The sequence below is a fragment of the Equus caballus genome, chromosome 19, assembly GCF_041296265.1.
Source record: "Equus caballus isolate H_3958 breed thoroughbred chromosome 19, TB-T2T, whole genome shotgun sequence".
Taxonomy (NCBI): Eukaryota; Metazoa; Chordata; class Mammalia; order Perissodactyla; family Equidae; genus Equus; species Equus caballus.
In genome coordinates, this window is record NC_091702.1 from 54,137,517 (window position 1) to 54,149,825 (window position 12,309).

At 40.9% G+C, this 12,309-nt stretch overlaps 1 protein-coding gene across 5 annotated transcripts in view; it reads left to right on the forward strand.

Annotated features, from left to right (window-relative positions):
* Positions 1 to 88: 88 nt before the first annotated feature.
* Positions 89 to 12,309, forward strand: part of CCDC191 (coiled-coil domain containing 191) — a 69,128-nt gene continuing 56,907 nt past the window's right edge. For 4 of the 5 annotated variants that reach the window (XM_014732878.3, XM_070242758.1, XM_001502814.6 and 1 more), the window contains exons 1-4: positions 89 to 230; positions 2,190 to 2,228; positions 6,235 to 6,364; positions 9,398 to 9,541. In XM_014732878.3, coding sequence (XP_014588364.3) covers positions 141 to 230; positions 2,190 to 2,228; positions 6,235 to 6,364; positions 9,398 to 9,541 — 403 coding nt within the window. In that variant the 5' untranslated portion in view covers positions 89 to 140. Of the gene's footprint in view, positions 231 to 2,189; positions 2,229 to 3,289; positions 3,370 to 6,234; positions 6,365 to 9,397; positions 9,542 to 12,309 lie in introns of those variants that run through there. The other variant, XM_070242760.1, reaches the window with a different exon arrangement.

Consider the following 12,309-nt stretch of genomic DNA (forward strand, 5'->3'; position numbering starts at 1 on the left):
GGGAGTGGTGGTTCGGTCGCGCCCCACACCTGCCTTCTTTTCGGGCGGAGGAACTACAACTCCCAGGGAGACCCGGAAGCAACCTACGCAAAGGAGCGGTTATTCCAGCTTTGGCAGACGTCTGGGCCTGAACGTGGAAAATGCTGCTGGCGCCCCAGGAAAGGTCCTCCTCGAGGAAGAGGACTGGGCTGAACCGCTGGAAACGGTTTACAAGGAAGCCAAGTCCTAAGGTGATCCATCCCAATCGCGAGCTCCGGGGGACTGAGACCAGCCCCGAGGCCAGCCGCGGCGCCGCCTGCGCTTCCTGCCTCTTACCCCAAGGGCATCCGTACCTGGCCCGCCCCTATCTTGACCGCCCCAGAGCCAGCATCGCCCTGAGTGAAGGGAGGCCTAGGAACCTTGGAGTCTGGGTACCTTATGGCTTTGGTGGGCAGCATCGTGGAAGAACTGTTTCCACGTAACATTTTTCTCAAACCGGAGAGATCTAGTGGTTCCCATCCCGGTGAAGAAAATTCGCGAACTACCCTCCTTCCCCTCCCCAGCCCCTGTTTTAGGAAAGGTCCAGCACATTTGTTTTTTTTTTATGTTTTGCAAATCATAGGGAACTGGCCTTCATTGGAGGGGGAAGATCTTCACGTTAAGCCCTTTGCCTCATATCCCTCCCCTTCTAGTTTTACGTAAAGTATCTAAAATGAATTCAGGAATGCAAGTGGGTATCGAATCTATCAATATTTGATTCACTTGAAAAATTCCACCAACATTCCAAAAATAGATCCTCTTCGTATTGCTACTTCCTTTGATGCATTAGCATCCAAAGACATGGAAAACTGGTAACCCCAATTTAAACTTGAGACATGTGTAAAGGACATGTGCAAAGTCACAGTCACACGGTGTGTGCTTTCCACAGACTACCTTTTTAACAGTCACAAAAATAAATGCTTTAAATGTAAATGAGTACAAAAATGGAGCGGCTTCTCGGCTTTCAGCTCTGGAGCAGTTTCACCAGCTGTTTTTACCCTTAAGTTACACTTTCTTAAAAAAATGTTCTACAGACATACGGCCTTTCTGAGGCCCCTAGGCGGTTGTGCTTGCAGTTTATTCTAAGTATACCAGCTAGATAATGCACTAGACGTGTTCCACTTGGTGCATATCTTTCCCCAGGTACTGGAGGGTGCAGACTGGAGCATGAGACTTGGAAACAGAGTCTGCTCCTATTGTAATGTACCAGTTCTATAATGGATTGGATCCAAAATAGGCTATGAGTATAGACTTGGTGATGAAAGGTAAAAATTTGGGACAATTTCTTAGGACTCCAAAAGGAACGATTTTTGCTGCTGGTGCTCACTGTTACTGCCTAGAGGATAAAAAGGTGAAAATACAAGAGCTCCTTGAAGCTCAGTTGCATTTAATGGGATCAGCTCTTTCTTTGTTACAGTGACAAAACTGTTGAGCAGTACAGCTGCATTAATTAGTTGTCTGTAAGGTGCTTTGAAGGGGAAGTGTTATGTAAGTGAAAGAGTACTATATCTTCCTCTCCTCCGTGAAAGTGTAGAAGGGAGCTGTCCTACTGGTCTGATTTCTAATTTCAGATTAATATCTGGCTGACCTGGGTGGAAATTTATGTGATTTCTACCTCATTTTCTGCTTTGTAAAACAGTGGAAGATTGATTATCCCTTGCACCACTCTCCAGTTCTTATTAGACCAAACAACATCCCTGCTCTGGGTGTGATAGGAAAGCCTCTTGCTACAGGTTACTACTGAAAAGAGGGCACACCCTTCTCCAAGCAGATTTGCTTCTGTGACACTTGAATGATCTGGCTAATTAATCAGTGCTTGTTTGGGTTTTTATAAGGAGTATCATATCTGGCATTCCTCTATCTTGGCTCTTAACCCTGGGGAGCTTTAAAAAAATACTGATGCCTAGGCCCCACCCCAGACCAATTAAATCACAATCTCCAGGTGGGCCTGGGTAAGAGAGAAAACCGGTCAGAGGATGTCCCAGAGGAGGCTTCGGGTTTCCTCTTACTACCATCATTCTTTGTTCTTTTCTTGCTGAACTTTCTAAGGAAATGCTTCAGGGAAAGAATAAAGGACACTTTTCCATATGCTTTAGTCAGAAGGACCGATTAAAATGGCAAAGTTGACAAAGACATTGCTGTGTATTAATATCTGTATATATTATTTACAGCCTTCTTTTGACCCTGACAATGTGGAACACTGGATTAAGGTAAGGATACTTCACAATTAAGATGGAAAGAGAATTAAGAGTGAGACATATCGGATGGAAAAGGAACACTAACAGGTCTCCGTTTTGCACATATTTTGCTATTTTTATTCCCATGTGACTATATACGTTGCCTTAGTTTTATACTCTATTATTTTTTTCATGATTCTGTTCTCATGAAAGTATGAATGACAAGAAAACAGGTATAGGCATGCCCTTTCGATTGATATGAGGATCACATGAAGCGGAGTAAAGGAGAAGAGAGGGAGAAGCCTTAGAAGACCTTGTGGCCTTTCTCAGATTATTACTGGAAAGACAGTACTGTAGTTGCATTGACATGTGGGACCAATACAATAGGTAAAAACTATGCATGCATCATGAGTAAGAACTTTCTGTTGACTACAGCAATCCAGAAATGGAGTGGGCATTCTCATAAAGAGGTGTGTTTTCTGTCACTAGAGGTATTGAAGTGAGTTCTAAATGGTCACTTAATGTTAGGGATAATGAGGAGTACATTTGAGCATTCAGTGAGGGTGGGATTGGGTTAGATAACCTCTGAGATCTCTTCCAGGCCTGAGATGTATATTTTTGAGTCCAAGTACCATTTAAGTTGAAAGTACCGTTAAACCACCTAAAGTGCATGCCTCTGAGTGTCAATTTGGCAACTTGCCATACACATTTCATTTGTGCACCACATGCTTCAAAATTATGCAGCATTTTCCTAGGAAAATATCCTTTTGCCCAGTAGTATTTTGAAGGGCTGTTACTTACCTAAATTGACAGCACCAGGCCAAGTGAAACCTAGGCCAGATATAATAATTGTTAACCATTTATTTAGCCAGCTTGCATTTATTAAGTGCCTACTAAGTACTAGCCTACTCTGTTGGGCACTGGAGGTAAAACAGCGTGTGGGGCAGGTGCAATCCATGCCTTCCCAGAGTTCATAGTCCAGTGGGAGACAAGGGACTCACTTAAAGCTGATGGGAGAAGTAAGGATGTAACGGAAGCATGTGCTGGAGGCGTTGATATGGGTGGTGCCAGGGAAGGCTTTCTGGCTTCTGCAGGAGGCCTGACTTAGAAGACAGCTAGAGTGGATCCACTGGCTTGGAGGCTAGCCTCTGGGAAGCCCACTCCTCAGCCTCTGGTAAGTCTAGCTCACCCGTGAGTTGAGAGTCTCTGTGCTGAGCCCCTGCAGGCCTTCGGTGCACATTTACTTACCATCTCCTCCAGAGGGGAAGATTGCAGTGAAGCAGAAGGATGAAATTCTGTTCTGACTTGTCTGCACCATTTTCCTCTTTCATGCAGTTGTCAATAGCTTGACTCGGTTAGATTTTTATCATTTCTCTAAAACTTCTATGGTAGCTCTTTCTCCATTATGCCTTCAAGCCTCCCCTGTTGTGAAAAAAATCAGTAAGTCCTCATTTGTCCCTGCAGTCCATTCTGATTGCCATACAGTTTCTTTTTCTTGTCCAGCATCTTTGGGTGTTCAATCTTGACTCCTTGCCTTTATATTTTTATTATCTTCTTGTGTCCACACTTTCCTCCAGTTTCTATTTCTTACTACTCCACAAAAACCGTTGTTATAAATGACTTCCTGACCAAATCCAGTGGTCTCTTCTTCATCTTCAAACTTTCTAAACTTGGTTTGATATAATTATCAGTTTTTTATTCTAGAAATCCTCTCCCCTATTATCTTTTTATGACTGTTTTTCCTTGCTTCTCCTACCACCTCTCTCTTCTCTTCCCTGTCTTCTTTTCTGATTCTTGCTCCCTAATATATCCCAACTCTGGGTACCCTAAATAGTTAAAACCTCTGGAGCTAAGACTTCCAAATCCACTTGCGTGGACCACCCTCTCACAATCAGCTAAGACCTTGTTAAGGTAGGAGGGGGAGCATATGGAAAGGGTGTGGAGCGTGGTGAAGGTGGAGAAAGGCCTTTCTTCAGAACAGAAAAGGAACATCATTCAGCAGCCCTCGGGACTTGGCTGGAGCTGGTAACCATAACTTCTTAAGGTACCAAAATTGCTAGATCAGATTGATCCAGGCTTGAAGGTTTTCATTGGAAAGGCAGAGGAACAAGAGGTTTGAGGCTTATGTAAGATAGTAGTTGAATACCCATGCAGAGTAGGAAAGGAAGGGGACCCTCTCAAGGACTGATAGGTTGGGAGAGGAGGAGGCACTTGGTGACTGGAGGGCTTGGTTAGGTGCAACACCAGTGTAGTGGAGTAGGGGGCGTTAAAGAGGGGGATGAGTAGGAGGCTGATGTTGCAGAAGGGGCTGTCAGCATTTGGTTTGAACAATGGAAAATTCTGTGTGACGTGGTTCGGGATGACCATGTCATGGTTTGCTGAAGTGCAATCGAGGGAAAGGCTGTTGGCATACAGGAGATCAGGCAACTCTTGAGCTGAAATGTTAGTGAGTCACCCTCAGGGATGCTGAAGTCACTTAGAATCAAGCAGATTCTTAATAGAACTATGAGTCCGAAATACAGCAACAGTCCACAAGTTACAGTTCCTCCTCATCTTGACTCGATAGACGGCCTTACCTTCTTACTCCAGTGGATTCTGCTACTTTGAGCTTTCCAAACATTTTTATCATGTCAGTTCTCTACTCTTGAACCTTCAGTGATTCTGCGTGCCATCAGATGAAACTCTGTAAATTCCAGATGGGCATTTAAGGCCCTCTATTAATCTACGTGTAATATCAGTCCACCTGTAGCAGCCCTTTACTGATGCTCTTTGTGACTCCTGTCAGGCCAGTGTCCTTCCCCTCTTCCAGATCAGTCTTCCTTTCGCTTTGGCTCATGTCGCTCCCCCAGCCTGGAATACCCTTCCTCTCTGAGTGGCCAATCCAGACCCTTCCCTTAAAGTTCAGGCTGCGATGCCCCTTGCAGTGAACAGCTCCCCCTCACCCACCTCAGCCGCTAACCCCATCTTCTAATACTCTTTTCCTTGGAATTATTCTGGCATTCATACACAAAAGATACAGCATCAAGCATTTGCTTATACACAGAGTGATTTAGAAAGAACACTTTCAAAAATATATTACTCACAAAACTGTTATATATGAACGTGCATTTTGCACCTGAGGCTATGTCCGTCAAGAAACTCATGTTTGTACCTCTCAACCTTGAGGAAATGCAGGAGTGCATTGTAGCTGCTGTTTCTGCCATCAAGTGGACAATGGGATTGGTGTGTGCCATGGGACGTGAGGAGCACGTAGTGAGCATTTATCAGATCATGGAGATAACAGATAGTTCCTTTACAAGTTATATACTTGTATATAACATAGTTACTGAGTAATAAACTTTTGAAGGTATTCAGGTGTTTTTAACCACCCGGTGTTGCTTTAAGACTATTCTTGAGTTGTTTATTACACACATGGCATATCAAACAAAAAATATGTGAACTGTTTGAGAAGAGAAGCTTTTATACTTTTGTTTTCTCCTTAATGTTCACTGCAGTGCTGGGAACAGGGCTAGCCTTCAGTCAGTTTGCTTAAAGAATAAGTTGTTAAATCGACACAATGTTTCTTTTATTGAAATGTAATTTAAGGTAGCCCTCTCCTATCTCTTACGTATTTATTTTGGAAAAATATGGTAAGGATGTAATATTTTAAAACAAGTAAATACAGAGATTATTTCTAATCCTTAGTATCATCTAGTATTTTTTTTCCAAAATCTTTATTTTCAGTGATATCCCAAACACTTGCTTTGCTAGAGGCACGCAGACATTTCTCTGTACTCCCTTGTCAGTACCAGACTGTCCTTCTGTTTTACCCAAATCAGTCTTCCTCCTGTAAAATACTGCAGATAATTTCATGTTGTATATGAAACCAAAAAGTTAATTGAAGTGGATGTTTAAATATCAGAATTCCTTCAAAAATGGAAAAATGAAAGTATCTTAGTAGTTGGTAGAAAATCAGATTCTTGAACTAGAGAGAAATTCTCTAACCCTGAACAAAGTTGTTGTCATCTTAATGGATTCTTTTTCTTCTGTTATATTGAAGAGAGTGGAGAAAGCCTCAGAATTTGCAGTTTCTGCTGGAAATTCACACTTATCCGGAAAGCTTTGGGACCAAATCATAGATTTGGAAGCATCTGAGCAAATAGAGGATCATGATGAAGTCTATGCGGAAGGTGAGAGAATACATTTTTTGCTGCAATGAACAATTCTTTGCAGTACAGCCTATTAAAGCATAACTCATAATGCACTTCAAAGTACAGAATCGAAGCTCTTCTTTCTCTCGTTCTTAATTTTCATTTCCTTCTACTGCCTGGAAGCTAATTTACTCTGGAGTTAACCGCAATATTACAAGTAAGGCTGTATTTAAGGCCCATTTTGTCTCCTGAAATAGAACCACATCCAGATGCAGTTTGACATGACACAGTTAACTGGGGAGTATTGCAGGTGTTGGTCCTGTAGCGCCGAGGACAGCTTGCTAATTTGATCTAGTAATCATACAGGTAATTTGACCACTAGTTTCTAAATCAACTTTGTTCCTTATGAAGAGAGTCTAAAACTGATCTAATCTCTCCACCTCCCAAAAGCACTTCCTCCTCTGGAACTTAGTATTTTAGTTACTGATGCCCTGAGGAACTCCACTGTTAAGGGATGAAGCGATCAGGAGGGACTAGCAAAGAACACCGGGGAGGAGAGGCCACCGAGGTAGGAAGAAAGTCAGAGTCCCATGTCCTGGAAGCCATTTGGGTTATTTGGGTCCATTTGGGTTATTTACGTCTCCAGTTATTCAGTTTATTTTTTCATCCATTCTATAAATATGATTATTACTCTGCGTGAGGTACTGTTTTAGGCACTGGAAGAACTGGTTATGAAAAAGAGAGGCAAAGCCCTTGCTTTCATGGAGTATACATTCTCGTGTGGGAATAAAGAACGTTAAAAACAAACAATCAGATAATGATAAGTCATTTGGGTTTGGATATGAGTAATAAGAAGGAGCCAGCTGAGCAGTGATAGAGGAAGAGCATTCCAGGCAGAGGGAAGGGTGGCACCGGAATTAAAGTACAGACAAGCTTGGTGTGCTTGTGGAACTGAAGGAAGCCCAGTATGGCTGGAGCTTTTTGAGGGGGATGAACTTGCAGGAGTGACAGAAGATGTCACCTAGGGCCGTATAAGCCTGGGAAAAGAATTTAGATATTCTGTGTATGATGAGACATCATTGAAGGGTTTTAAGCAGAGTTGTAATAGGACAATTTTTTAAATATATGAAGAATGGATTTTAGGGGAGGAAAAAAAGGGAAAAGGGAGATCGGTTGGAGAGCATTGCCATGATGTGGGTGAGCAGTAACGGCTCTTGGTCTGGGGTGGTTGGAGATGGCAAAAGGGGATTGATTCTGAATTGACAAGGCTTATGTCTTGCCCATCCCATCAATAGGAATTTATAGTATACTTTAGCCTTTTAAAGTTCCAAGAAGTCCTGCAATTAAACAAAACAAAGTTTACCTATCCCATTTCCCAAGTTTCTTAGACCATGAAACCCTTTTTATCCTGAAATACATGTTAATGTCTTAAGAAACTAGTGGCCCACATTAGAAAGTACCAGTGTATGGTTAGAACATGATTTTCAAAGGTTTATTTCCTTTTTTTTCCTCTCATGAAGCACCTATTAATGTTCTGTAAGAACTAGTGTTCTGAAGAACATACTTTGAGAAATTCTACTTCAAGGTAGCTTCGCGTACCCCTCCTCCAATCCTGAGGTGCTCCTCCAGTTGAACGCTCCAGGGGAAGTTTCCTTTCTTTGTTCTTTTGGGGCACTTCATAGTAAACCTCTGTTTACCAGTGAGTGGCATTTAGTAGATCTGAATTATTCTACATGTAAGTTACACACATAAATGTCTGAATTATCTTACACAGGGTTACTCAGTGAATATCTGCTCCCTTTCTCTACCTTCCTCTCAAAGCTGATAGTATCTGTTGCTGGTATACTTTTTACACTTAGCATGTCAAACCTAACTTGTCTAAAACTGAACTCCTGGTCTTCCCTCCACACCTGCTGCTCCCTTGGCCTTCCCTGGCTCAGGAAATGGCATCTGCTTTCTTGCGGTTGCTTAGGCCAAAAACCTTGTAGGTTTCTTTCTCTCACATCCCATGTTCAGTTCATCAGCAAATCATGTCAACTCTACCTCAAAACATTATTTTCTAGAATCTGACCATTTTTAAGACCTCCACTCCAGGTCCAGGCAACTGTCACTTCTCTCCTGATTGCATTTGTCTCCCAGATGGTGTCCCCTGCTTCAGAACTTGTCCCCCTATAGTCTATTTAACATGGTAGTCAGAGTGATCCGCTTAAAGTATGTCCCTTCTTTGCCCACAACCCTCCTGTAGCTTCCCATTGCATTCAGAGTAAAAGCCAAAGTACCTAGAATGGTGTCAAGACTCTAAACAAGGATTTTTCAACCTCAGCACTACTGACTTTTGGGCCAGATAATTTTTTGCAGCGGGAAAGGGAGACTGTCCTGTGCATTGTAGGATGTTTAGCAGCATCCCTGGCCTGAAACCACTAGATGCTGGTATCATTTCCCCCAGTTGTGACAACCAAAAACGGCTCCAGACATTGCCAGATGTCCACTGGGGGACAAAATCACCCCCAATATAGAACTACTGCTCTAAACCTGATCCCCACGTTACCTCTTCCACTTCATCTCCTCCTGTCCCCCCTTCACTCACTCCTCTCTAGCCACCCTGCCTCCTTGCTATTTCTCCAGCACGCCAGACACTCTCCTGCCTTAGGGCCTTTGCACCTGCTTTCCCTCTGCATGGAATAATATTCCCTTACATAACTGTCCGTAGGGCTCACTCTCTCACTTCCTTCACTTTGCTTAAATATCGTCCTCTCAGTGAGGCCTCCTCTGACCACCCAATTTAAAGCTGTCAACGCCTGTCTTCCATATCTTGTACACTGCTTCTCCTTCCCCTGCTCTGTTCTTCTGACTTGCTTGTTTATTGTCTCTCTTCCCCAGTTAGATTGTAAACTTCATAGTGTTAGGTTTAATTTTTCTTGTTTGTTCATTACTATCTTCCCAGTGTCTATAACAGTACTTGACACATGATAGGTGCTCAATTAATATTTAGTGAATGAGTGAAAACAGTGAATGAAGAAAGTCTCTGAAGTAATTGAAATATTTAAAAAGATGTTTTTATTTTATTAATAGCTCAGGAGCTAGTCAATGACTGGCTAGACACCAAACTTAAGCAAGAGCTAGCAAGTGATGGGGAAGGTGATGCTGAAGACACTGTGTCGAGAATCCCTCCTGTGCCAGAAGCCAGTGGTCATTTGAAATATGCCAAGTTTGATGGTGAGAACTTATCTGATTGTTCTGAGTTTTAACATCTGATGAATGTGTCTAAGAGGTCTTTTTAATTTATTTGAGTAATAAGTGATATATTATTTGACTTTTCTGTGTTTTGCTTAGTTTTATAATTGGCTTTAATTTTTGTTGATTCAATTTAAGTTACTTATCTGTATCCTCCGTAAATTCATGGTGTTTTTTAAATTAAAATATTGTAATATTTGTAAATCTTCTTGTGACTATAATAGCAATTAATGCTTTTGAATGCCTCTTCCCATATATATTGGCTATTTACTTTAGTGAAGACTACATTTAAACACTTATGTATCATTTTATATTTATAAAATGCTTCATATATCTTTATAAGGGAGGTTATTACTGTACACAGAGCTAGTGTCAGGCAAGTTAAATAGCTAACTTGTGAGGGTTCCTCAAATGTACTCACAGACTCTGGGGTTTTTTCCCTGAGTATAGGGGTAGGTATGGTGATGGAGGTGGCAGCTCCTCGTGCATGACTCAGACACCCTTGGTGAACACACCTGGCGGCATTCCCCTTCTGTAGGGCTACAAAATCCCCAGCTCGGGAATCACAAGGTCATGAGCTCTTAAAGTTAGAGGGATACTTCAGGATCCCCTAGTCCAATCTATCCTCTTCTCCCTCTCAGATAGAGATCCTTCTGTGGTATCCCTAACATGGGGTGCCGTAATCTCTGCCTGAACACCTCCTGGAGAGGAGCCTGCACTTTGGGAAAAGCCCATTGAGCTGTCGTGAGGCTCACATCTTATGGCATTCTCTCTTAGGAGAATTAAGGTTTTATCCTCAGGAACTTTTACCCTTTAATGCAACAGAAAATAATATCATGTTGTCTCTGTCAAGAAGAGTCGTTTTATTTTTTGTGGAGTTGTTATTATACCTGATCCCTCAGTGTTCCTAGATTAAGTAGTACTAGTACTCTTAACAGTTCTTCATATTACATTGTTTTCAGATCTTATCATCCTGGTTGCCACCTTCTGGATATTTTCTAATTTACTACGTTATTATTAAAGTGAGGCATTTCAGTACTTCACATTTATTCTGAAGCATACATGGAATATAGTGAAACTGTTACTTCCTTTCATATGGTGCTAATAGGTCTAGTTATATCTCTTTAGTTTGATTGGGTATTACAATCTAGTATCATACCAGGCCTCATTTATTCATCTTATACTTGTAGAATTGGGTTTTTTTTTATCAAAACATTGAACAAAAATATTAAGTAGGCATTAAAAGCATGTTAACCAAAGATATTAATAATGTGATTATCTCAATAGACATAGAAAAAGTACTTGAAAAAAATCTAACATCTATTCTTGATAAAAACTCTCAGCAAACTAGTAATAGAAGTAAATTTCTCAACTTGACAAAGGGCATTTACGTAAGACGTATAGAAGACATATGTGAAAATCATAAACGTAAATCCTGCCTCATCAGGAATTAAATGTAAATGGATTGAACACTCCAATCAAAAGACAGATTGGCAGAATGAATTTCAAAATAAGACCTACCTATATGCTGTCTACAAGAGATGTGATTTAGATTCAAAGACACAAATAGGTTGAAAGTAAAAGGATGGAAAAAGATATACCATGCAAACCGTAACCAAAAGAGAGTGAAAGCATCTTACTAATATCAGAAAAAATAGACTTTAAGATAAAAAATTGTTACTAGAGACAAAGAAGGGCATTTTATATCATAAAAGTGTCAATCCATCAAGAAAACATAAGTATAAGCATATGTACACCTAACAGAAGAGCCCCAGGACACTTGCAAAAACTGAATTGAAGGGAGAAATAGATATTTCAACAATAACAGAGACGTCAATACCCCATTATGGCGCTAAACAGAACATTAACAAGGAAGACGTTCAATGTCGCTAGTCATTAGGAAAATGCAAATTAAAACTACTCTGAGTAACCACTACATGCTATTAAAATGGTTTGTGTTAGAAGACTGACCATGCCAAGTGTTGGTGAGGATGTGGAGACACTGGAATACTCCTGCACTGCTGGCAAGAGTGTGAAATCGTATAACCACTTTAGAAAACAGTTTGACAGTTTCTTAAAAAGTTAAACATGTACTTATCATATGATCCAACCACTCCACTCCTAGGCATTTGTCCAAGAGAAAGAAAGCATATGTTCATAACAAAGACTCATACACATACGTTCATAACAACTTTATTTGTAATAGCCAAAATCTGGAAACAACCTAAATGTCTATCCACAGATGAATGAGCGAACAAATTGTGGTATACTCATACAGTGAAATGCTACTCAGCAATACAAAGGGATAAACTATTCATAAAACAGCATGATGAATCTCAAAATATTATGCTGAGTAAAAGAAGCCTGACCAGAAAAAGAGCGCACAGCATATGACCTAATTGGTATAAAATTCTAGAAAATGTCAACTCATCTGTAGTGACAGAAAGCAGGTCTCTGGTTGCCTGGGATAGGACAGAGAGCATGGGAAGGAGTGGGAAGAAGAGATTGCACATCAGCGTAGGGACCCTTTTGAAACTGAAAGAGATGTTCATTATCTTGATTGTAGTGATGGTTTTACTGGTATATGTATATGTCAAAACTTATTGTAGTCTTCAAATATTTACAGTTTATTGTATGTCAGTTATACCACAATAAAGCCATGTTTTTAAAAAGGCGGTGGAGTCCTCAAGAAAGTTTGGATTGAAGTAATATCTTTTTTAAATTTGGCATGGAGGGAGTCTTTAGTGACT